Source organism: Branchiostoma lanceolatum, chromosome 5 (assembly GCF_035083965.1).
Source record: "Branchiostoma lanceolatum isolate klBraLanc5 chromosome 5, klBraLanc5.hap2, whole genome shotgun sequence".
Lineage (NCBI taxonomy): Eukaryota > Metazoa > Chordata > Leptocardii > Amphioxiformes > Branchiostomatidae > Branchiostoma > Branchiostoma lanceolatum.
The window spans coordinates 14,429,954-14,457,159 of NC_089726.1; the positions used below are offsets into that span (position 1 = coordinate 14,429,954).

At 45.5% G+C, this 27,206-nt stretch overlaps 2 protein-coding genes across 2 annotated transcripts in view; one reads left to right on the top strand and one right to left on the bottom strand.

Moving 5' to 3' along the window:
- Positions 1 to 412: 412 nt before the first annotated feature.
- On the top strand, positions 413 to 4,286 carry LOC136435347 (tripartite motif-containing protein 2-like). The gene has a single exon (XM_066428781.1). It carries the CDS (start codon positions 646 to 648, stop codon positions 2,656 to 2,658), a length of 2,013 nt encoding a protein of 670 aa, XP_066284878.1. The 5' UTR covers positions 413 to 645; the 3' UTR covers positions 2,659 to 4,286.
- Positions 4,287 to 4,362: 76 nt separating this feature from the next.
- Positions 4,363 to 27,206, bottom strand: part of LOC136435348 (protein Wnt-16-like) — a 34,121-nt gene continuing 11,277 nt past the window's right edge. The window contains exons 4-7 of the mRNA XM_066428782.1: positions 6,802 to 6,900; positions 6,478 to 6,573; positions 6,022 to 6,128; positions 4,363 to 5,568 (exon numbers count right to left, since the gene is read on the bottom strand). Coding sequence (XP_066284879.1) covers positions 5,406 to 5,568; positions 6,022 to 6,128; positions 6,478 to 6,573; positions 6,802 to 6,900 — 465 coding nt within the window. The 3' untranslated portion in view covers positions 4,363 to 5,405. The remainder of the gene's footprint in view (positions 5,569 to 6,021; positions 6,129 to 6,477; positions 6,574 to 6,801; positions 6,901 to 27,206) is intronic.

Genomic DNA, 27,206 nt, shown 5'->3' on the forward strand with positions numbered 1-27,206 from the left:
TTCTATCATGCACCCAATCGTTACGGACGACCAAGATCCAAGAGAAAAATTCTTTCACACAACAACACGCTGCCTAGTCCTGAATGGGAAACTCTACCAGTCGTTGTACGGGGTTAACACACACACAGTCCAGTCTACAATAGAACTAACCCCAATTATTAGTTACCATGGGTCGGATAAACAAACGCCCCAGGCGTATATCACTTGCCTGATGCAAAACTAATTACTAGTCTTCAAACACGCCCTTCAGACACGCACATGCTGTTTACTGTTAATATTCCTCTGATTCCATCAACGTCTCGACCGACGAAGTTGAACGTCAGCACTTGTAATGTGACGTCATACAGGTGTTTACTTTCCTCTGTGCTATTTCCGCTGGGCTCTGCAAGGTGGGCTTAAAACACAATCGTTATCATTTTCGCGCTAGGATTCCTTGGCGCGGGGCAGATTTATTCATTTCGTAGAATGAAAAACTGGTTTGAGCGAGCAGGAGTTTGATTTACGTGTCCGACCTGGCCGGTGGACTGTTTCTGGTGACACTTGGCATTTCCACCTGAGTCAAAACAAACACCCAACCTTTTCTGTAACTCACACTCCCTCACTTCACGGAATTCTGCTCGCGGTGACTTTTGACCTCAATGAGCAATGCGGCCGGGCACTAACACAGAGAGGATGGCGTCCAACATTCTGTCCCATATCACCGAAGAGTTTCTCGTCTGCCAGATATGCTTGGAGGACTACGATCGGCCGAAGATACTACCGTGCCTGCACACCTTCTGCCAGGGGTGTTTAGAGAAGCTACCGGTGGGTAAATCTACGGGAGGGCCGGGGAAACTTTCCTGTCCTACCTGTCGACAGGACGTGAGCCTCCCCAAAGATGGCGTCCGCGCCCTGAAAGACAACTTCCTAGTTACAAAACTGAGTGACGTTATGAAGCAGACTTCAGACTCGGCACAAGAGGGGATGGGAGAGGCCCGCTGTACGACGTGCGAGGCAGGTGTGTACGCTACCTCGTACTGTGTAGACTGTCCTGACTACTTGTGTCAAACATGTGCGACTAGCCACTGCCGCCCTAAGCCTACACGATCGCACAGGGTTGTTACTCTGAAGGATTTGAAGTCGGGGAAAGTCCTGGTGTCTGCGAGAACGGCCGAGCCTTCGAAGTGCTCGATTCACAAGGAGGTCCACAAGTTTTACTGTGAGACGTGCCGCCAGGTGATCTGTCTGCACTGTGTGGTCACCACACACAAGGAACACAGCTATGTGGAGGTGGAGGAAGCGGCAGGGAAGGAGAAAGGCGTCATGGAAGGACTTCTACATGGAGTCAAAAGAGGCGCCATCCTGCACGACATGTGGCTGGGCGAGTTGCGAGGAAGTGGCGAAAGGTGGGCGTCACAAGTAGAGAAGATGTCGACAGACATCGAAGGGCAAGCGGACGCCATAATCGGCGCAGTCCAGAGGATGAGAGACCAGCGGCTCGTCCAACTTCGATCTCTCCACGATGCACGACAGAAACAGCTATCGTCTGCCATTAACACTGCCGATACGTGTCTCACCCAGGCAAAAAACACCATCCAATTCGTAGGGCACCTGTTGGTGAACGGAAACCCGACAGAGCTCCTGACTGTGGCAGAAGGCGTGAAGGAAGAGCTCCTGAAACAGACAGACAAGAACGTACGTACAAACCTGCACTCTGCAAATACTTTCAAAGAATTAAGTTACAATCCAGCCTCTATCAGTGTGGAGGAAGAGGTGTCCAAACTCATGGGTGACGTAAAACAGAAAGACGTGGAAGTCGTGATACCCCCTGTCGCTGGATTGCAGATTAAAGCTAAAGCTTCGCTCAGCCACTGCAATAAAGTCAAACTGTACAAAGCGGTCGGAAAGGCGGGGAAAGCAGAAGGTGAGTTTGATTCGCCACTGTGCATCGCCATCACGGGTGGACAGGACATAGTGGCTACCGACTACCGCAAGAAGTGTCTCCAGGTCGTCGACAAGGAAGGAGGGTTCAAGAGGAAGATCGACCTTGGTTTTCAACCGGAGTGTGTGACGGCGTTAGACAATGGCGAACTGTTAGTGACAGGAGACGGACCCAAGGTTCACGTGATGAACAGTGAGGGTTCGGACAAGCGGGTTATCCACGTGACGAACGTGGCGGAGAAGGACACGGTGGGAGGCGGGATCGCGGTGGACGGCCTCGGACGGATCGTGGTGACTGTCGGCTGGCAGGTGTTCGTTCTGCTGCCGAACGGGACGCGCGTGTGCGAGTTCGGAGATCGGGACTTCGGCTACATCCTCCGGGTCGCCACCGACAGCCGTAACCACGTCATCGTCAGCGACATGCGCAACAACAACGTCAAAGTCTTCGACCCGGACTACGGGGTCGTGTTCAAGTTCGGGAAGCACGGGTCCGGGGACGGCCAGCTGGACCATCCCATGGGACTGTACGTGGATGAAGACGACAACATCGTCGTGTGCGACTCGCACAACCACCGCGTGTCTCAGTTCGACAGGGACGGGCTGTTCGTCAGGCACCTGCTGACCCGGGAGGACGGGCTGCACTACCCCTGGGGACTCTCACTCATGCATGACGGGAAGATGGTGGTGTGCGACATGAACAGTAAAAATGGACGTATGAAACTCTTCTCACTTAAGTAGACACGTTCTTCTACAGGAATCGTTTCAGCAAGAATAAACATGTCGATGGACATTTCTCATATTAGGCCTTGGAAAAATGCTGTGTTTCCGGTTACCCGACCAACCAAAATAAAATCTTTTTTGAGTGATGAAAACGTTGTAGAATCGTTTTCCAACGTTGTTCTCTTCGGGCAAAATGTTAAAGAAAAGACCATCCCTGCCTACCGACCCTAATTTTTGCAGGATCAAACATTTGCAAACACAACATGAATATTCCTAGGTCTTACCAAGCAGAGGTTCGGCTCAGGCTGTTTTTTGACGTTTTATTAGGCGTTTTTGTTGGGCTTTCTATTTTGTCTCGTTTTCTTTATGCCGGCCAGCCAAACATAAAGAAACGGGACAAAATAGATAACCCGACAAAAATGCCTAAAAACACGTCAAAAACCAGCCGGAGCCGAACCTCTGCTTGGAGGGTGGTTGCAAATGCCTTCAATGCTCAAATTTATTTAGGCAGGCTAAGTGTCTTGCTGTGCTTGATACTCAGTTTTTAGTGTTTCCATATTTAGACTAGAGTAGTCTTTTAGAATTGTTAGTTTTCGTACCTTAAAGCACCGTCTTTAAATCACGTCTTAAAAGACGACCAGCCAACATCGATAAGGCCAAAATGGTAGGATGGGCAATACATGATTACTATGTACTACAGATGTGATGTAGTTTATGCCTAATAATGTATATACAACTAAATGTACTACATGTGTACAGATGTACTGTAGCGAATGCCTAATCATTGAATTCAACTTAACTAGTCTAACAAGACTATTCGTGCCTTTCGTAGACCTTTAAAATGTAATCAGACACAACATCTATTGGCTTTTTGCCAGATATCTATATGTATGGAAGATACCGTGCACAGACAGTAACGCTTGTTCTTGCGTGCAACCCATAGACCCACATCGTGTCTTTGCGTACAAGTTTGTACTGTTATCAGTAAACCCTTTTTAAAAACCACTGAGGCATTTCAGGGGATTTGCACGTAAGATAAACTGTAAAGGTCATGAATCTGAAATATGTCGGTGTAAACGGGAATTGCATACCCCACACCTAGTCACGGATATACCAATGTTTTCACGGTATTTGTATGTGTTTCGATCGATGTATAGAATTACCCACTATCATTGCATTCTTTGAAAGTATAATGCATTTCAAAAATGGTACAATATTCGTTGTCGTCCCTACAGTGGAAAATGAGTCAACCCTCTCCAAACAATTCTGGGAAGTGCCACTGTCCCTAATGTAAAGTACTGTAAACAGTTATTCGTTGAAGACTGAATTCTGAGGCAGATTTCTGTAGAATGAAAACAAGACTAGAAATTCTAGTAGAAATATTTACATCATGTACTTTGCTGGTTAGACTGTTGTTTCATTTTGTAAATACTTATATACATGTATATTACTGAACAAAGAAACAGTGAACTCGTGCTGGGTAAGAATATACAGAGAAAGAGCTTGAAAAGAATGCAGGACATGACCAGTCTATCATGTTCTGCATGTATCTTCTTGGTATATCATTTTGTTGACTGGGATCCAGATGATTATTATATGTGCTGATGAACAGTTGATTAAAAGGCCGAAGTTGTCAAGAGAAATCAGATGATATCCACGTGTGTCTACTCTTTACTTACCGTACCAGAAGTGATGTGTGATATGGACGAAAGAAACATACACTTAACTTTTCTTTGTATCTTTGCGTTTAATAATAGGCCGACGGCCATCAAAATACATTATCTCTCTTCAATATATACATCGTTTTCAACACAAATAGATGTCATTCATAATTTCATGACAGGTTTCCGATTCAAAAACATAGAGACGGCCGAACTTTGTGTTTTTGAGTCACTGTAAGGCATGCTAAACTACAGATCTAGTGTTCTATGGAAACCTCTATTTTATACATATCTATTACCTGCCATTTGAAGACGACAGATGGAAAGAAAGAAACAAGTACCTATACAATGATAAATTATATATAGTACGTAAGTACATCTGCTTGTATGGTCGCACGAATGTCTACAGATATTTAAAAGTTATAGTAAAACGTATAGTGTTACAGTCGGCGTGCCTCGGCGTGGAATGAAAGGTCGCTGCTGGAATTACTGGTGATCATACCTGACGCTATTTACAGATGGTACATTCTACATCCTGAGATTCGAAGTTGCGGGACGTTGCGAATGTGAAAAGGTGCAGTATTGGATGTAGCTACCGGTCGATACGATGTAAGGACAATCTGACGATCCTGTGCATCCATCGCTTGGTCACGGGTTACCAAAAGAAATGGCATCTCATAAGCATTTGTCTTCAAATGCTGTGATCTTCTGTACCGTGATGATCATACGCCTCCCCACACGAGTCCTGTGTGGCGGGCTTCAATCTCAATTTCTGCAATAATACCGTTTCCCGCTAGGTGACGTTGGAAACATGCTAGGTCATTTCTTGTCACTCAAGATGGCTATCTGTCATACGCTACTTGGCACTCCAAGTGGTTTCTTTCTTTTCAAGAACTGATAGCCAAATGCACGTGGAACATGGGAAGGATAAGATTCATCAGACGTATTCTCGAAGACAAGGAACTCTTCTTAATGACAATCCTGACTTTCGAAGTCTTATGTTATTGTTTTTTTCTGGAAAGTTTGTATATAGGCGGATTTCATTCTTCACACCACGGCAAGGCACGGTAGAATGTACAGGAGTGTTCTTGCTCTTGCATGTGGCTATTTACAGGTGTGTTTGTCTATGATGGTCTCGCAGGTGTTGCACTTGACGTAACAGCACCAGACGAACTTGCAGCCGCACCTCTCCACGAACCGAACCACCTGCGTGTTGTAGCCCCGCCCACAGCACAGCAGGTTACAACTGTCCGGACCCGTGGACGTTCTGTAACAGGAAAGTAACGTGCGATCACATACACAAGTAGCGTACGTTCACATACACAAGTAACGTATGATTACATATACAAGTAACGTATGATTACATACACAATTAACGTACCTTCACACACACAAGTAACGTACGTTTACATACACAACTATGAGGCAGACCTGGACTTGTGAAGGTCATCAATGGGCGGATTAACTTCATTTGTGTAACAAACATTGATAGGTTGAATAATATACACATGACTTTGCGATTATCAATAGCGCGCGGTTAAGAGAATAGCTATGATTTTCAAGTTAACACCCAATTACTTATTTCTCGCATTGCTTTGTGAAAATTGGTATATTTCCCTGACTAAGACATGTATTCAACATTTCGCACCGTGTAAAGTAACGTCCTTCTGTTTTAGAACGCCTCTATGTTTACATAAAACCATTCACTAGGCAAGCTCACCTGTTACACTCTCTTCCCCTGGTGCCAAAGATCCCACGTTTCTTGTCCGACTTGCAGAAGTTTGGAGATTTCTCAAGAAACACCAACTCCTCGTCTCCGATAGGTACCTACGGAAGGGGGCGGGTTAGTCAGCAAGCATATCTCATATTCACAAATAAAGCATATTTCATATAAAAAAGCTAGCCCTTGTTGTATTAGTAATTAGGATGTTAAGTTTTATTCCATACCTCTATTTTGTACTATATTTGATAGTTGTTGCCATACATTATAGCGTTTACAATTTATCAAGATCACTCTTGATATTCTTTAATCACAGTGTAGTGTCTCGACTCTTAGTGTCTTGTTGATTAAGAAAGGACACCTTTCCACTGATTTGAATAAAATCTGAATATTTGATAACATTCTTTAGTAAGTCCGAAAGCGAAATGTAGCTAGCAGACATTGAGTGACATTTACCTTCCGGTGCATCTTCTGTTTCCGCCGTAACCTCCGTCTCGTCTTCCGGAGGATGGGGACTGACGTCATGTACTTCTTTTTCAACATATCACCAACCTGGTGAAGTCGAATAGCAGTGATTAGTAATGTCATAGTAGATGGATATAGGTCGGAGACTCTTAGACACAAACAAATGATCTCACAGACATAATCGTTCTACACATACTACATAGATATATTAGTATCAAATAAACCCACTTTGTCCGTTTGCTTGTCTGTTTGTTTACGTCTACATAAGACAGAAAAAGTATTCGTCAGTTTCTGCTAAAATGATTCCCGACTCACCCGTTTGAAGCTGGGCAATGTTTTCCAACAGGTCTTTACTGCGCATGATCCGGACACGCCGTGACACCTGCACTTGACTGACATCTGCTGCTGTATGGCCTGAAACACACATACAGAACAACATGTAATTTCCGTACACGTATACAGTATCCTCCTATACTACATGGAGTAGTTAGAATTGTTGTACAAGTTGCCATGCGTTGTATCGTGTACAAATGTTGAGCAATAAAGATGTCATCGCACGAAACACGTTGCCCATATCTGGCAAATTTACATTTCGACTGGTGTCCGTATCACCTACTTCAAGAGAGATACTAGCACCTGTATGTCGTGTATATAGCGTCATCAGTTTTGCCCATTTAAGATCAACAGGAATATCTGTTTTCAAGTACCCGGTCCAAACGATTCTCATGATGAGCTCACTATTGTGTGAAGTGATCATGAGCACAGGCGACCTGCGCGTACGTGCAAGAGCGCCCTCTGTCACCTTGTAACAGGAGTGCAGCGCATGCTTACTGCATTGGATTTTCTCTCCGGAATGCATTTCGCTTATTCCATGGCAACTGTGAAGTAACACATGCCTACAGTACTTAACCACATTTACCCGGGACCTCATTATCGGATAACTGCAAATATCTGGGAGTCGCTGCCATTGTAGAGGCAGCTTCAGCTAGTGTGACAGGAAAATGAGTTCCCCTCCCCTGCAAAATTGTCCCTTCTAGCAGGGATCTTCCCTTCATTGTGTGAGACTCTCCCTAACAAGAACAACAATCTCTCCAATGAATTCAACAGATAACGTTCGGAATGGGATGTCGGGGAGGGGCGTCACGACGTACAATAATTTCTATGGCATCTAATACACTTGGCCACAACCTCTGATACCTAGGCTACCGAGTATAATAGGCACAGATTTTAGGAATCAACAATGTTAAACGTAAGCCATAATGTGACAATACAGTAACCTTAGGCCATATTTAGAACACATTTAACTGTTATGATTCCACATAACAAATCATTGGGATTTCGTTAAGACCTACAAGACTCTACAATCCCCCCTGGGTGTTGTACCGTGATCCTTGGTGGCTTTACGATAAGGCGGATAAGCTCATGAAAAGAGCAATGTCATTATTTTTACGGTGTTTTCGTGGAACCAGCATATAACATAAGTCGGTTCTAGATGCCCAGTCACCCGTGTCCGAGGTCCTGACACGTTAGACTTTGGCAGGAATGTTAGGTATGTCCAAGAAGACTCATCCCATGATAAAAATGCTGGCTGTTTGTCGTTATTTGGCGAAATTAACAGGCCAATGGCGCGTGAAGAATTAGTCGTTTTTGTCATCTTTGCTTGTGCAATCTCTATGGCTCAGTGATATTGTCGTTGCGCAACTGTCATATCTACGGCCTTCAGACTGTTGTGCAAGGGCGAGGTCAACAGATTCGCCCTCTACCTAAATAACGTCAAAAATAAGCGAACCTGGCAAAGGTGTTAATCCTGAGACACAATCCTCAAAGTCTGTTTTCTTACCAAACACGGCTTACGTCACAGGAGGAGTGTTACAGGTGTCATGGTCATGTTTGTCACTGTTCTAAGTGCGACCAATATCAGTCGTAACATATTCCGGAACTAGTACACACACATGTTTCGACTAGAACATCACATATGGGACTTCCAGACCGACGTCAAGACTCAATGCTCAAGATGTAATAAAAAATTTATATTTCTATATTGAATTTTGCCACCTTCCGCGCAGCAGTTATATGTGCTTGATATGAGCGAAAAGGAGTCGGTTTTATTCTTGCGGACGTTAGCAACGAGAATGTCACACCAGACACAGTCTTCAGCAGGGCGGAACCTACCCTAATGTGTCCCTGGGACAGGCTGGCCAGGGAACACGACATCCCAGAGTTTGTCAACCTGTGGCTGTGTTTAGTACACACCTGAGGGGACCACCGGCGGACAGGGACAGAACGGTAGAACTAGGGGGTCCGGGTGGATCTACAAGTGGCAGATAGCTAGACACATTAGCCAACCTTGGGAAGTGACGGACGAACCGATGCACAGGGTAGTCCAGCAGCCAACCGACTGACCAACCGACCGTCCAACCAACTAACCAATAGTAAGAACCAAGTATGCAACCAACCAACCCACCAACCTACAAACAATTAAACAAGCTATCCGATTGACCCAATGACAGACAATAGGCCCCAAAATGCTGTGTGGTTGAATGTTGTGAAAACATAACCCAGAACTACCGCGACGCCAACGTTGCCTAATGTGTTTTTATGTTTGGACAGTTAGTGTAAACAGTTCAAGGCTCTCTCAAATGCAGCAAGAATGAAAATAATTTACCTGGCAGGAACGTCGCTAATGTGCATGTCAGACTCAATCAAGAATTCTGGTGGTTACAGGAAGAGTAGCGAGGTTAATGACCTTGGAACGACACTTGAATAACAGACGGATAGAACGGAACACAGAAAGAATTTTCACAAGGACGATTTCAAGGATTATGATAAAAACTGTCATTAATCTTCCTAACAGCATACAGGTGATTTTTTTCATAAGCCCGTCGTATCCGTTATCGAAGGTAAGGTATCTAAGTATTCTAACAACGCCCCCTTCAAGAGACAGTATACGTAGCCCCAACCAGCAGCATGCCATTCGGGGTTCCAAACTCCGACAGGTAGGCAGGGAGTCGAACCCACGTCCTTGTCGCTAAATGTCAGAGTACTACATGTTACTAATTGGTGTTTGGCCGGCCTGAAGAAACGTTAGAAAGATGAGGTCCGACTCCTGACAGTAAATCGACTTGGAACTGACGTGGCAGCACAGAAAACGACCCGGCGGTATGGAAAGAATTAAGCTGTGTATAAACAGTCGCCGTGTTCTTGATTCAAATTGTCAGAGTTCGTCCACATACCTGTTGTAACACCAACACAACAGGTGGGGGAGGGGGGGGGGGCCGACACCCGCACAGGGAAGGCAGGGAGAGGAAGCAATTAGCACAGAGCACTATACGTACAAACAAATTCATCTTCATCTAAGTCACTGTCAAACGCACTTAGGCATTTCCGTGATTATTTGATATAACGACTGTATACAGTCCTGCAGCTGCTGGTGAACGACATGCCAGCGCCTGAGGAGATGGGACGTTCCGTTATCTTATAAGATATTCCGTGAAGATGAACCCCAGGTGGACAGGTGATGAGCAGAGGACATTCTTGGGAAAGTGAAGAATGAGGGAGCAGGCGAGACGGATGAGATCGGAAGTGCGGGTCGGAGAGGTGGTGACACGTACGGGGGAATGTGCGGCCGGCCGTAGCACGGGCTGAAAAGCATTAGTCGTGGTGGCGCGACCTGTCACACGGTCCCCGTATAACGGGCCAAAAGGTCGGCTGCTAATCAGTAAAGCCGCGTGCCTGGGCGTTTAGAAAGTGTTTTCTTTACTCAAAACTTGCAGTACGTAAGCTAGAAAGGAAAGGGAGACAAAGATCATTTCAAGATTACTAAGCAATTAAGGAAAATACACCTGTGATCTGAACGTAGATGGAAAAAGTTACATCATTGTGAAGTATGAGAGAAAATGATAGAGCATGGGAATCCGTACATCCCAAGGACTACACTCAGCTTGTAATCATCGGTCACCAGCCGCCAGTAATTCAAGAAAGCCGTTTATACTCCATTACTAGAACCTTGATTGAGATAGACACTTGTATCACACCTAATAGCCTTGGGGCTGGCATATGCACAAACAAACGTAGCTATTCAGGTCACTTCTACACATGATCGGGAAGTATTTGTGAGGTATGCTGATGTCTTGCCTGATGGTCTAAGTGAAGAGAGGACGGACAGAGACTATGTGGGACAGGTGTCAGGGGATGGAGGATGGGTGAGGAAGAAGGATGACACCACCCTGTGGAGTTCTCGTGTTAACAAGGAGAGACCGTGAGAGGTCGGCACCGGGTCATCTCTTCACGGACACTCGGGGCCGACAAGGACTTCTGTGGGACCGGCACTGCTGCAGCAAATTCTCGGAAATTGTTCAATACATACTTTGGTACATACGAGTCAGTAGTCAAGGCTGGAAGTGGAATGCATTATTATTGTGCTGTAGAGGCGCTGTAACATCCAAGCAGATGTATTATGTTTAGGCACGTCTTTTTGAAGCGTTTTCTAAGTCTCCAAGTGCTGCGCGTTTTTTCTAACCGTTTTAATGCCCTGTCTGATATTATCCCTCTTATACCGGGTCCCTTCGCATGTCGGCTTTTTCTTTTCTCAGACCAACGTTAAACTAGGCAACATACCAAATGGCACTTGATGTAAATCCTCCAAAGTCCGTTTGTTACTAAAGAACTAGTGGTACCGGATTGTGTGGGAAGTTGTATAGATGGCAAGTAGGATGCCGTGTTGGTCATGCTAGTGCTAACAAGGCTGGTCCCAAACGACTTCTCCTGGTCAAGCGATTTACCGAACATTTCCAGAATGTCAAGCGGAACAACAACAAGGACAACAACGAAAACAGTACAACAAAGCAGCTCCTTGTTTCTACAATATGGAGGAAATCGGTTAGAATGCCTAAAAAATGTAAAATACTGTGAAACTGGCGATAAATACCATCTAACGTTAGCGACAGAGTTAACGGAAGTTTTCCTCTCTAACAATTTTTCGTTCATGAAATTAGGAAACCCTTCTCTAGGTAGTGTAAAATAGTCTACATTCTCTGGTCTACTTTCCAATGTCCGACTGATGAAATGTTGTTTGGGATCTAAGTCTTCCCTTGTAGGAATTCAATTTGTAGCTGGCTGAAGCATTAACGAATAAGCCGTTACATTGGTTAGAAATTGGCTCTAAGACAAGGTTAAGCTGGGAGACAAAACCCCGCTTCTCTCCGGTGTTACATTAGCTCGGGTCGCCCGGAGCTCCCATCAGATAACTACTGGATGTAGCCGAACTCATCGCCGCGTGGTGAAGACAAACCGTGTCGTGTTCCCCTGCAGGAGCGGTTATCAGCCCGGAGGGTCTCAGGCGGGCTGGGCGGATCAAAGCACAGGTAATACCGCCCGACCGGCGGCGCAGGGCCCTCACTTGTTTCCAATTTCCTTCCTTATCGACACGCTAAGTTGCGAGATAGCGGCGATTAGGAAGGCTGCCCTTTTTTAGGATTATTACGAGACTTGACACTTTGAAGGTTTTCCGTGGGAAAGTACGGGGCGTAAGAACCGACGGTGTCTTAGACTTGTTCTGTTGATGTAGCAGGTTAAGGAATGAAAGGGATAAACGTGGAACGCTTTGAAGTTGGGAAATCAATTCTTTCAATCTGCATAGTAAGACATTAAGCCAGTGGACATGGTGGCTTGCTTTCCCCACATTCGCGGTCAGTAGCTCTGCGTAGGTGTTAGGCAAAGCACCTTAGATGTGGCAAAAGGGACGAAACAGGTACCTCTATCCAAAGCCTTCTTTTGTGATGTAATCATTGTTTTGATTTTAGCAATTACTTATTACTATATTCTCAATATGGAATATATCCTAATAGCAGACCCTGTTAAAGACGGGTCGGCGACACCGGTAAGAGGCACCGCGTCCCTTGAGTTAATCATGTTTCAATCGCGCCTTAATTGCAAATGTCGGATGTGATTAGGTCGCCTTTAATTGTTTTGAGAGCAGTGGTTATCGAGGGAACCAGACGATCTAGAATCGCCAAAGGTTTAGGACAGGACTCTTTTACAAAGTACGTTTTTCCAATATGATGATATGTAGATTTATTCCAGAACCTGTCCTGAAGACAGGATACGACTACTAGACTAGTGTCAGGGCGTTTGTGACTCTTCACGTCGTGATTCCGTCTAACTCTTTAACCGCACCTTCCATGATGCCAAAACACGACCAGTCCACACGCAGACGGCCTGTGTTCCTCCCAAGGTTTCCTGGCTGCCCTGCTTTGGAAACAGCGACGATCAAACTTCTGTTGTCTGGCACGCACGGCTCATGACTTTGAAGGGTACGCAGGCACGCGGGACGGAAGCCGGGACCTGTCCCGTCTCTGTTGCCCCAACTTGTGGCTACTTTGTCGCACTGTTGGACGACAAGGCCCGCGTTTCCGCTCGCCTTTGGCAATGGCTCTGAATATATTGTTTAGGGACAATTCAAATGACAACGATTTGCTCATCAGTTATCACTTGAAAAACACCGACTGCAACTCAGAGATAAACCGGAGCGATAGACTTTGAATACATTTTGAACATCGATCCAGTAAACAACAACTGTATTTTGTAGACGTTTACCATGTGATACCAAGAAGGTTAGCAATAAAACCGCAGCTTCACCCCGTAGTGTCAACTCAGCATCGCGGTCTACAATCAACATTCCACGTGGGACAAAACTGTGAGTGACAGAACACATCATGGAAGACTATGAACATGAGCATGAATAAACGACATTGAGGTTCAGTTGTACACTACAGGTGGTCTAAGGACACGCCCGGTCCAAGTCGTCCATACCCAACCCGTCCCCGCACACTTCATAGTTCATGGGCGTGACGTCATCACCGCCGCCTCCCCCGGAACAGTTTACCTGGAGGCGAGTGTTTGTCGTAAACATTCCGCAGTCTGTAGGACAGTGACAGACACGGTCTGTGTGTTCCGTTCACCGAGTCCAACAGGTCCGGAGAGATGACGATACGCAGCGTCCTGTCAATGATCTGACATGTCTTGTATCCGACAGGTAGACATCAGGGTCGTCCTGATTCCCACGGGAACGGTGCAGTCGACATTCAATAAGATGTCTGTCACTGCATATCTGGTTCAAGACATGTTCAAATGTGTTTATATTGATAGAAGAAAAGACAAGTCCAATTTTACCAAGTCCCGCCTCATCTGTGCCACTCTGTAATATTCAAACAACTGCGGACGCACATCAAGACAAACAAACAAGCAAACAAACATACACAGACTGAAAACAATACCTCCGCCGTGGAAACGTCCGAAATAACCAAGGAGGTTGAATGATAAAACTCATTGGAATACCTAGTCAGGTTATGGTGAAGGTTGTATTCAACAGTGTACTTCAGTGGGCTGTTTCATCACTTGATGAAGAGCGACCAATGTCGACACCAAGTTTAGAAGTCTCAGTATACAAAAGGGTTATCATGGAGAGACACACGCCACACGACAAGAAAATAACACCTTGCTGACGATACGACGAATCGTTCGTTCAGACATTTAAAGTGCCTAGTGGCACAAAAGGCAGCAACTTCCTGTAGCAGGGTATATCCATACAGCAAGTGGTTGTGCACCAGTCTGGATTGACGAATACGCTACTAAAAAGCGACTGTTTGAAGTTAATTCCATGTTAAAGTACTTTTATGACGGGCTGATAGGCATCGGGCATTCTATGCTGCATTCCCGTATCTTTTTATACCCGGCTGTGTTTATTTTCACTCACATATACCAGAAGACGGCCGGGCCAGGTGTTGAAGTTTGGAGCTCTAATTGACGACCACGCAGCCCATAACACTTGAACTAGTAGTAGCTCAAGTCCTACACATGTTCTTAAAGAAAACACCTCCCCCATCTAACAGTATCGAAGAATCTGAGGATCTCAAGGCAGAGACTGTTGATAAGGCTCACCAGGCTGGACAGTGTCTCTCAATGCCTGCCCGCGCGACGACAGACCTGAGAGGCGGTCGGAAATGGCGTGTCGCGAGGGGTCAGGTCCGACCCTGAACTACAACCAACACATTAAGGTCTGGCAAACTGGCTGTTTCACCGACTCAGGAGCTCCAGAGGTTGTCTAAATGTTCAACCACAGAGCTGATGCCGTGGAACAAAGCTGTCTACTTCCCACTGTAATTACTGAACCCTACTAGTATCACCCCCGTTCATCACTGTTTGGGTACTGGAGTAAGCGTGAAAGTAAGTGGTCTTGTGAATACAATACAAAGAGCTTTAAAAGGTTTGTAACCATTAATTTCCCTGGAAGGAATACTAGTATAAGCATGGCGCATTGATTTGTTCTTATGACAAGCAGGAGACAAATCACCGCGACGATCGGCCACGACAAAGTCATGGTCACGAGGATTAAAAATGGCGCCTACCTTGAAATTTGAGGCAGGTTGTACAGACTTATAAGGGTTATGTTGCTGTTCTACTTGCCTTAAGACAGAAACTGGCTGGTATTTTAGATGTGGATATCTTACAGCTTTCATATGAACCAACGCATATGAAGAAAATTGTTCAGTTCGACAATTTGTTTGTTACCATTGACCCGTCTTCGGTACGGTTGTATGGGACATGAACATTTCCTTGGCACGAAAAGTAGAGCTGAGAGAAGGACAGACTTTGTGCACCCTCTTATGTAGAGGCATTGCAGAACTTAAGACAACTTGCCAGCCTCCAGTCTGCCACCGACTACATGTACAGCTCCTTCGTGTAACGCGGTGCCCAATGACAAGTTAACAGGGTACAGGAACACCGGCGAAGCTGCACACAAATGTCTCAACAAGTGTGCTAGCAACATTCATTACTCCTTCAAGGTCTGTCTGGACTCCTTTGTCCTTCAAACGGCCTAACAGCCACCTAAGTAGTGACACTGTACAGACATCAAGGTTTGAGGATTTCAACAAGAGGTCTGGGGACTTTAATAAGCCAATTTGTTCGCTGTGACCCGCTCGTAAACATGCGGTAGTGAGAGGTGCGTCTGGTTCAAGGTAGACAGGTAGGCGTCGTAACAGACTTTAGCATGTGCGAACAAACCTCGAGAGAACACTTGTTATATCTTATCGGAAGAAAGAAACGAGGTTCTATCCGACCATGAAGTTCTCAGGAAGGAAGTCTTTAATTTGTCAGGGTCTGTGGAGTTTTTAATGTTCACGACTCCCCGAGCTCATGTTCACACTTCCGAGGTAGAGCCTGGGTGGTTCTGAGCAGGTCGGGTTCTCCTGCACTGTGTGAGGTGTAGTAGTCTGAAGAGGCCGATATACAGACGTTCCGTTAGTAATTAAGGTTAGAGGGAAGGGAAGTGGGTGATGTAAAACTCAGGAAATTTGAAGGAAGCGGGAGACACTTTAACATTCCAACAAACTCTGATATACATGCATGTAAAACACACAGTGAAACACTTGACAAAGTACTGATGTTGTCTCGCAGCCATGCAACATGTGGAGCATGGCACTACCGATGGTCATAATTACGACACGAAGACTCAGATTACTGCTGTCTACTGATTTTAGTACACAGAAGTACCGAATAGAGGCACAGACGATGAAACATATGTGGCAAAATTACCGCAATGTGAAGAACACGTGCCGCGTGACTGTTAAATTTACAACGTAAGTGTAAACGATGAACTATAGTAGCGAGGAGGGCTTAGCCGACCAGAAATTGGCAATTTTCTGGCGACCAGGTGAGGATTACCGAGGTGAGCCCGGACTTTACCGGAGGGACCCGATCAGGGTCATCAAAGCCGCCGGGATGTCGGGGAGAAACCGAAGTCAAGTCGCCTAAACATAACCCAGGTGTCAGGTGTGGTGTGATGTAGTTTGGGAAATTGTCAAATTTCTCCTCCTCATCAAAATCTGTGAAGGAAAAGGTTCTATTCTGTAACACTGTAAGGATTCCCGCAATATCGAATCTGTTGTGACTTGGCGTTACTTCAGAGCGGTGTCTACCATTGTTCCATTGCAATGGAGCGATGAGAAGTGATCTATGCCACATCATCATAACTATTAGCTTTGCCCAAAAGGCACTCAAATGGCACAGCCCTTTCTCCTGTTCCATGTAATCCCTTGACCCACGGCAGCCAGGTGGGACACGTATCACTGACAGGATCATCACCTCACACAGATACACACCACACAAGATAACCACCACTTCTCATAAACCTGAGGTCTACACGTAATCCTATATACTTCACCAGAATAAAGACCGCTATGTAACATACTACATACTGTATTTGGGTACGTCCTTTAAGAAGACTAAGCCATGATCATCCTATAAAAGTCCTCTGCACCCCCACATGAACTTGCCATTGACCGGTCAGAGCACATGGCCGGCAGTACACAAAGAGATCCGTATCTCGAATAAACAATATCGTAGCTCTATAATTCCATGTTGTTGAAACAAGATTAGTTTACTGTCAAATTACATCCGTGGGCGCGAGAGGTGCCATATAAAACCCGCGCTATGTACACAGTAATATGGCCTTGATAACACCTGGTCCTGACTATCACACTTACGAAGACTAATCCGATAACTAATAAGACATTGAGAGGTCTGAGAAAGTTCATGAGAAAACGGGGAGAATTAGTAATGTCCGTGTCTACGACGCATAGTATGCTGTCATTGTTTTTCTTTGGTCATGAACATCTTGAAGAAGACATTTCGGGGAGACTCTGAAAAAAGCTGGCCAGTTAAAAACTATAAATTTGTCCACCCAACATCTTCTTGGAGATAACATTCAGGCTACTAGTATTTACATTCGGACTGTTGGGACTAGATCAGAGAGCTACGTTGTCATTAACTTAACAGATAGGATATTGCACGCAAAGACAGAGTTACAGACACATAAATGAGCTTTTGTCCAGACAGGAAGTCTCTGTTCTTGTGCCCTGCCGACTGGAGACCCGTGTTCGTGAGAAGGATCTTGAACTTGAAGTGGAGTCCTACAGCGTTGTCTGTTATCACATTAGAGCGAGGCGAAACAACGCGGTTGTCACCTTTCCCTTTGTTTCGCCTCCGACACTCCCGGGATGGAATACTCTTAACTTCGCACCGGGTCCCCCGAATCTGTTGTTGCTGTTCACCTTGTATTGCCTGTTTCTGTAGCAGGGTATATATATTTTTACAGGGAGGTATTGCTAGCCCTTCCCTTTCAACGTGCGCCGCGAGGCACAGGTCTTATCGAACACCTCCCTCCCCCATTTTTACGTCCCTTCCAAAAGACGGATGCAGCCCCAACCGAGATGCCCTTCCCAGGATATAAACTGGGGTCTCCTAGTTACCAACCGGTACAAATGTAATTGGAACTGTGAGGCTGTTATTAGTTGAGCTACAGGGACACCCCCTCGAATCTACCTGAACCTTAGTAGACGAATCTTCTCTAGCTTTATTTTGTGTTACGTTACACTGGTGAGCTGTTAGAGCTATTTGTCACAGACCACTTCCAGTGACTTTTAAAGTGTGCCAATACCGCGGATAGCCACAGAAAGTAACAGTGACTCATGGTCTAGTCCACTGACCCGTGCGTACTTCCGACGGCGTGCTCATCCCCGCACGGAAGTGCTAAGTCAAGACCGGTTGTCATGACAACATGGGATTGTCAATGAACCTTAAAACATCAAACAGGTTTCTCCTGACCTGAAACAGTTTTGTATAACTACTGGGAACGAAACTTGTCATCATGGTCCATTTCAGGGTGGAGTAACCGCGGTAGGGGTTTGTCTTCTTCTCATCAAGTCGATTATCTTTGATAGATAGAGCCAGACATTGTCAGACCCTTGGGTGGTGTCAACATTCAAAACCGTCGTTGCTAGGGAGTTCGGCTATCGGCAGGACGGTTTCTATATTTCAACAGATGGAGCACTTGATGTGTATGTACGATAAACCATCATACTGGGCAAATCAGCAATCCACTGCAACTCATTCACAACCGCCGTGTACGGCATTCCATCCGGCCCGTGACCCTGCCGTCATCAGCCTCGACCTTGCGCCTTCCTGGTCCCTGTGATGAAAGATAGCAGCCATTTCGGCTCCCACACCAACACATGCGAATCGTTAGTGTTACTTGTACGGGATTGTTCTCATTGATGTGGGCTTTTAGACACTAGCTCAGCTCGTCTGAACAGACTTGACATTCGCCATGCCCTAGGTCGGCGATAGCAGTTATGGTGCGAGTTGGTCCGAATACACAACGGACCAACAAAAGCAATAATTTGTTGGTATAGCAAGATGTCTGGCGATTCGTGTACCTTACGATTCCCTATGCCCAATGGGTTTTTGTTCGAAACAAACGTACATTACAGTACAGTACATGTCAACAATACTTATCAACAATACCAATTTTCATTGTCTTTAGCTTCGTGCAAGACTCAAGTGAGATCCTAGTTTGAAGTAGCCACACGCCCAAGTAGCCTGGGTACCATCCTCCGTAGTTACCGCTTGCTCAACATTTCCGCTTGCTCACTCCGCTTACTTTCGCGGTAACTACAGAGGATGGTACCCAAGCTAAAGCCAAAGGTCACATAGGAACAAACCCCGTACTTCAAAATGTAACCTTATCTTTACAAAGAGTCAGAGAAAATTTGTTAATGAGCTCTCTACATTCTGCTCTTTTCAGGTTTAATTTCCTGTGCGGTGTCCACACAAACCAGACTCATGTTCCTGGGATATAGATACGTTTGTCGTTACACCTATCAGATCATTTAGAACCATTTGCCATCTCATACTAGCAGGAACATCGCACTTGATGTTCCTTCAAAGCGCCGACAGCCCTCCGCCTCAGGCCCCTCCATGACAAGCTTGAGGAATGCCAGATCAGACATTGCAGACGAGCCCTTGACCCACACATCACCACAGGGGCCAAGTTCTGTCAGGATGTGTGGGAGATGATAGTTTCCAGGAATATGAAATACGTTGTGTCCCTACAACATGTCCTGGCAAACCACAGACACATAGGCATGTCGACATATTAGGCTCTGACTGCAGCTTTCCTGGTAAATGTCTATGGTGATTTCTACAGAGTGATAGCGGTTTGACTGTGACAGTTGGAATACAACATCGTAGTGTTCACAAGTGTTTATGACATAAGACAGACCGACAGATAAGAATATATAGCCCGACAAACCTCTTGAACTTGGCTAATTGAATAAGACAAAGCAGCCTCGTTGAGGGCTCTGACAGGAACATCTATTTCACGCCCCTTACGATTGACAGAGAACAGGGGTGTTACGTAAGAGTTTGAAGACGACAGCGGCGCTGAAAACAGACAAGTGGCTGACTCTTCTCACATTTACATGTAGTAGCACCCATGAAGTGAGGGGTCTTTCAGATTTATCACAGGAGACTCTTACTTTGAAGCATGTATCTATCGTCATTCGTCAACCACAAAACTAGTCGTATGCTCGTTAAAATGGTTGCGGCTACCGGTACATGAAAGACAAATGGCAATGCCAAGACGTGGCGTCCAACAGTAATTATATATTGTGACAGTCTTATAACCTGAACAAAATTCTCCTGGAAGATCAGTGCACACACTTAATTTAAAGATAGGGGTAGACAAACCAGTATCAAAGCAACATACATCTGTCACCATTTAGAACATGTAGCACGATCTCAATAAATTTGTGTGAAAAACATCCTTTGCGGCGTACCGCGTCCTCTCACTCTTTCCTGCCTCAAAGTAGCAACTTCCTCCAAATGACCAACTTCAGTAAAAACAGCACACAGCTTAAGGGATAAATGCGAGAGTTCTAAACGCCCGGCTATAGCCTCCAGCCACAGACGACATGGCGGCCATTCCTGCCTTGAAGTTCACAAGTGCGTGGCGAAACGCATCATGGGAGAACGGAAATAATGTTCAGGCTCCACTGCTCTTATTTGGCCACTCGATCTATTTTTTCTTTGATTTACTCCGAGTTGATTAATAAAAGAAGTCGTAGATTTGAGTCTTATCTTTTCCATGATTAAAGACGAGCGATATATCAATGATAGGATTTGACACACGTTTCCGTAATGTCTGTTAGCAACGTTGCAAAAATAGGACAGAAAACATCTGTTGCAGTACAATCATCCTATAGTCATAGACATAGAAAATAGCCGCTTGTATGAATATTACTCATCGCTTTGACAACAACAGCACACGTGGCCTTTTACTCATACAACAAGAATAGTGGCGCTTTACGAGCGTTAGCTAGAGATTATTTATGTTTACTCCTTTTAAGTTTAGAGTCATCTAGCAGGCGATAAAATGTCCCTGATTGGAATTTAAAGTCAGTTGCGTCTTAACTCCAACAAATCTACAACTCTGTATTGCAGGCTTTATATTGTATTGCGTGTTCACATCTACTCACATGAATAGTATGTCACATTGTTACCAGTTGGCCCTGTCAAGGACATATCTCGTTAGTGCCGTCATTGCCGCGACCTTTGACCCATGGCGGTTGACGTTTCACACTGGGCTCCCTGACGATTAGACCAGAACTCCCGTAACAACTGTGGCGGCCAGGCAGGAACGCCGTGGTCTATCTTACAGCTGTTACAGACTTGTGCCAGGGAGGTGCGGGTGGAGACAAAAATACCACAAGAATGTTTTCAACTCGCGAGAGGCCTTCAGAGCTGTGGAACATCATTTATGCCCGTTGGTCTAATAAACACAGTCATACGTTTCAGTCACATTGAAAGGTCTGCCGTCAAGTGCATAATGTACACAAAGTGTGCACTTCTTTCACAACCGAAGCATAGATTTTGTGTATTCACACATACAATGCAGCACTCGTTTAGCTAGCTAGCTCCATGTTCTAAGTGTGAGCCAACTTGTACTAGACCGGAGACTTACTGACAGATGCCCAACATTACTACATAAGTACGTTTATATAAACGTTAAGGTCAAGGCAAACGATTTACACCATGTGACACTGTCGGATCTGAGGCAGGGTCAAGCAAACGGCACGGAGGCTCTGCCTGCTGAAGATGTCGACTGCGGTTCTCGTGGGCGCGATTCAACTCCTCTTGGAAGCGCAAACCTGTCAACACGCCGTCGGTAATGGACTTGGGTCGCCGCACCAGGTCGCCACGATTGGCTGATCATGGTAACTCTTGGTGAAAATAGATCTATTAGGTAACACAGGTCACTGTCTGGGCGCCATGGAGCTGTGTTTCATAAATTCAACAAGTATTTGTACGAGTTTATGCTGTTACGGCTTCTACTGAATCGCCTCCTAACGGACTGCTGTTCAGCACCAAGGACAGGGCATATGTATACTTCTGGACGAGCTTGGGCCAGTGCCAGCAAAGTCTTGCCTCGGAAACGTAAAAAGTCACTGAAATCAGCCACAACTGACGCTATATAATGAGGTTGGATATTCACCTGTGAGCAAATTGACGTTTTACATTCCCATTTTCAACCGAGACTTTTGTCAGGTTTGCTGACAACGAGTGCAAAACACACGAAAACAGAACAGAATTGTAAGGAAGAAAAATTACCAACAATATTCACCTAGACCAGATGGCTTAGGTAACAAGCAATAAATGACAAGGACATAGCTTCACAACATGGTATTAACCTTTCAATCACACAACGATTCTTCATCATCTAACCAAGATCGCGTTACATGGCCCCCCACGTATCGCTTTCTTCCTTAATGTGGTTAACTAGACAAGTCTGACATTTCCAGACAGATTTATGGTTGGCGGGTCACGGGTTCCAGTCCCATAAAGGACGCGTTTATGCTAGGGATTACACCCCGAACATGAGTAGGGTAATTGGGGTGATACATCGGAACTACAGTGGCTAACGGGCACGGGATTGACGGGTCAAGGGTTCGATTCCTGGCATCCATGGCTAGATGTTGTGTCCTTGGGAAAGGCGCGTTACATGACTTTCCCCATTCCATCCAGGTTTAAATTGGTACCTGACTTCGGATGACGAGGTAAACGTGGTGGAATGAGAGTGATGGGCGTGTCGATTGGGACACAGTTTGAACGAGTACACTTGAGTTTGGGTTCGAGATAATGGCCATCGTTAAACTGTTGGGCTTTGACAAGGGTGGAGCCCTAGGATTACGAACATAAGCTGACAAATAGTTTGAAATACCAACGGACAAAAAATCCGTTTTTCTCACGAAATCGACACAAAGAAGCCACAACAGTGAGTGAAACGGTTACATTCTTGCCGTTATCCGGTGCTCTTACAGCTCTATCCCCCGGAATGCTGGATGACAAGGCTTTTGTCGCCCGTACAATCCTGGCTAGAGTCAAAGTCTCTGAATTTCGTTCTGTTAGGTCTTTTGATTGGAACGAACATTAACAGATCAGGTAAAGTCAGAGCGTGATGTCGCCAACGGTAATGGGAGGAAACAGTTCGTTCTAAATATTTTTAACATGAACTAGGCAAGCCTCTTATAAGCTTACTAGCTGCAGCTTTAGGAAATAAATATCTCCTCAAGAATAATACACCTCAACTTGAGCTATTCTCTTCTCTGGAAAAGAAAGTGGCGATAGGAAAGGGGTGGGGATGGGTCCATCGCTTAGCGACCACAAACAGGGTATATTTTGAAGTGTCGACACATCTAAACATGAACTAGACAAGCCTTTGATAAGCTTACTAGCTGCAGCTTTAGCCGAAATGAATATATATGCTTCAACTTACGTTCTTCTACGTTTCCTATGAGAAAAAGGACTTCCCATGTGCGTAGGGGGGGACTGGGGGGTCCATCGCTTTGTGACAACAAACAGGGCATATTTTGAAGCGTGGACACATCACATAGTGTAGTGTGTAAAAGTCAACACAACAACACAGAGAGCATAGAAAGCAAAACAAAGTCAACCGCAGAGTGAAGACAAACTGACAGCCGTTTTGAAAACTTAATACCGTGGTCTGTGTAGATAACATAAACATACGCATGCCTGGGAATGTAAAAGTCATGGCACCTAAATACAGGGTGAGAAATTAGTTTGAGGTTGTTTATTTTTCTTGGCTGGTGGGAGAAGAGTAACGATATGTAAGTTAAGGGGCGGACCAGGAAGGATTGTGGTGTGTATGTGTGTGTTTGTGTGTGTGTAAAGTGTCGCCCAAACGATTTGCCTTCCTCCGAGTTCCCACCGACTTTTTCCAGTTAAAATCTATGTAATTTTAAGTCTAATTTGCCTTCAGACACTTTGTCACACAAGCACCACTCAAGCACCAATGAAGAACAAGTGTCCCGGTAGTTCTGAATTTAGACGTCTCTTTTCTTTTATTTCCCAACGTTTATGTGGAAACAAAATACATGTGCGTAAAGATGGGCCAGGTGAAAAGTCAGATATAGTGACACTGACCGTGGCATTGACCTTGGCATCATTTTACCACGACAGTGACCTTGGGAGATGTCCCAACCTAGTTGTCGGTTCAGGAGGGACCCAAAGCGGGACCCTGACTGACCCCTTCGCAAAACAACCTCCATATCACGACAACAGGGTGGGCGATACAGTTGGAGACTATGTTTGCTTACTATGCCATTGGTCAATAGCCTGGGTACCATCCTCGTTAGTTTAGGCTCCCCACGTCCAACGCCAGTTGGCGAGAGCGTACGTTAAAGAGGATGGTACTCAGGCTGATGGTATTGTCACCCGCTTTTTCCCAAACCTGGTGGTCAAGATGAAAACCGACTCAGCAGCAGGACATGTCAGGGTCAGCAAACATGCGGACACGGACAGGTGCTCCGCCCACTGTCCGACCTATCGGAAAGGTCACAGTTCAAGCAGCCGTATCTGCCGCCCGCTTGACCGTGAGCAGGGCGCGAAAAGACACATCTAGTCACGAACCAGACCCAGACATTCTGATGCTGCCGAGTAGCACTGTCTATAGAACTCCTTTGAAGTTAGGAGAAGCTCAGGGGGTCGTCGAAACAACCGCCTGCGAGAGGGGCGACAGTACATAAGGTCAAACAAACTTCTCTATGATCAGGCTCGTTTCACTTGCTTGAGAAATGTGTTACGTTGCAGCCAATGTCAAATTTCCGCGCTTCGCTTAGATCTCACGGAGTTGTTGATGGGTGTTCTGGCTGGGAAACACACGAGTGGACGTGGCTGGCGTGTTGACATTGTTAGGCGAGCTGGTATGGCATAAGGCGACCCTGGAGGAACATACCGGCCGACACGGTGTGATTTGGCGGGTGGCTCGCGCTCTTTGATCTTGGTTACCTTCGTGCGTGGTGATGTGGCCCATGTTGCTTAGATCCGTCCGCGAGAAGGTAAAAGGTCCCCCTGGTCCTCATGTTTAAACTGACCTTTCATCTCCTCAACCCCTTTGGCCGCACCATCTAATCAGCGGTGACCAGGAACTGATGACCTTTCCATCTTTTCTTGACCTCTACTGTATACGAATGTCCTCTGGCACACAGAAATATGCTGTCGGAAACATTACTGTCATGCATATCTATCAATTTTCCAAAAGAGAATTTTGTAAAGCCACTTTTAATCCTAGTAAAGAAAGAGCGTAGTGAAAACTTGAGTGTAAGAACAAAGCATACATCTATGTGGGATTGCGTGATCGTTTCTGATATCAGCCAAGTTCATGATATGTCACACATACGACCTAACAATGACCTGCGACCCTTTGACGTGGGTGTCACTTTCTGTGAGTGAAGTTTAATACCGTTCAGTGAACCTACAAACTGGCCTACATGTATGATGCTGCACTCACCACTTCGGGGGGGGGGGGGGGGGGCGGACGTTTTTTTCGAACTCTGACTAAGGATAATGTTGGTTCAATAATAACATGAAGGACCATGAAGTAGCCGGTGTGTCGCCTTGCTGAGGAGACCTCCTGTCGAATTAACCCAAACAATGTGACTTTGAAGCTGCGTGTGGTTCGAAAGAGTGTTCTGGGAAGTTTCCGGAGTTATTTTTGGGTATGGGACGTGTCGGCGATACCATACCGACCGTCCAACGGGGTACTACATTGTCTGTTTCATATGTATGGCCTCCTCCTTCTTTCATTTACAGAGAGACACAAAATAACTACATACACGGCGAGGGTTTTAGAACATCTTTACGAAATTCCTGGCCCTTCCCACAGTGCTCACTTCTCCCGCCTGCCTCTTGCATGCCTTGTAGAGTGGGTTTAACATTTGGAGTGGATTTGGGAAGGGGAACGAGAGCAGGCGAAGTGTTGCCATTCCTGTCCACTGATGTTCCGACAAACTTTCTCCTGTTTCTTCATGGGAAACGCACGAGAAGCCGTAATATCACGGGCCTGGAGCTTTACGGGCGCGGCTAAGCTTTGACACATGTGTCGGTTATGCTTTAGCAACCTTTTCCAATACCATGTTGTAACAGTTTAACGCCAAGGCAGTGAAGTGCCCTCTAAACTGCAGGACAGCTACAAAACCATAGGGCCAAGACCTGGGATAGGCAAAGAGGACCATCGTGACCAATTGCAAGGCAAAATGAGCATTCCTTGGGTTGTTTCTAACTAGGCTATCTACGGAGCCCTCTCCACCGGCTCACTACGGTACAAATTTGTACAATGGCTGGTGTACAATCAAACCAATAGTAGTTTCAGTGGTAACAGCAATTTAGATGTTCTAGTCGTTATCACAGGCAAACGTCTGTATAGTAGCCTGTGAATCTAACCCCCAAAAGGTGAACCCAGGCTCGTGAACCAGGAAAAAGGTGCTTTCTATTGCCTCCGTCTGTTACACCTGGTATAACAAGGCTTGAAGCTACATGTTAAGGGTGTACTCAGACTGGGTAAGTCACGTCGTTGTAAGAGTTAGGGAATGTCGATAACGCTGTTATTGTTGGACACGGGGACACCGCGTCACGACTGTCCTCTCCATGGATCCAAGAGGACACATTCCGGCAAAGATAAGTGCAACATTGCTCGCATTCAGAGACGCACATCGGCCACCCCAAGTGTCTTGTCCTTTGCGGCTTTGGATAACGGCCGTTTGGTTAAGATAGCAAACGACAAAATTGTAACACAACCAGCTTTACTGGACGTATTGTGATTTCTAACACAAAACAGACAATACCGTGATCTTTTCTCAGAAGTTGCTGTAGCTGTATTGTGTAAATGAAGTGCTACTGACGGATTGGATGGTTTGCTTGGTCAACCTTCCATAGAACTGCAGCCATTATCTTACACAGTTTCATAGGAATGTAACGCGATTATTTATTTCAGGAAGCATGCAAGGCCACTTGTCCTTTACATACTGATGAGACCTTTATGTACGACTATGTGTACATCAAAATTGCCACAGAAAAAAATATGGTACCCCAATAACTTACACGCTGTGTCAATCACTATCTTCGTGTGTGTCTAAGAATGTTGCTGTGTCCACACAGCCACATTACATGCCTATTGTCTTCTCCTCCGAAACTGATAACAAGGGATGATCTTTGTAGAATTGTTGACATTCTGCCTAACATATATGTAGTCATACCCATGACAACTTGTCGCCTAACGTTACGGACGACCACCTGTCATCAGTGTGGTAGGTGCGAGTATAAGCCTACGACAGGAATCTATACCTGGCGAATTTTGAATTTACCGCGGCGGTGAACCGTTTGTCGGGAATTTCATATCTTCCTGCGCCTATAAGAACGGAAACTCAATAAACAACACAGAACAGAGCGACAAAAATGATAGCAGACATGCTATCACTTGAAAACAATAGATAGATAGACAACAAACCGAATGCCAATGTTAAGCA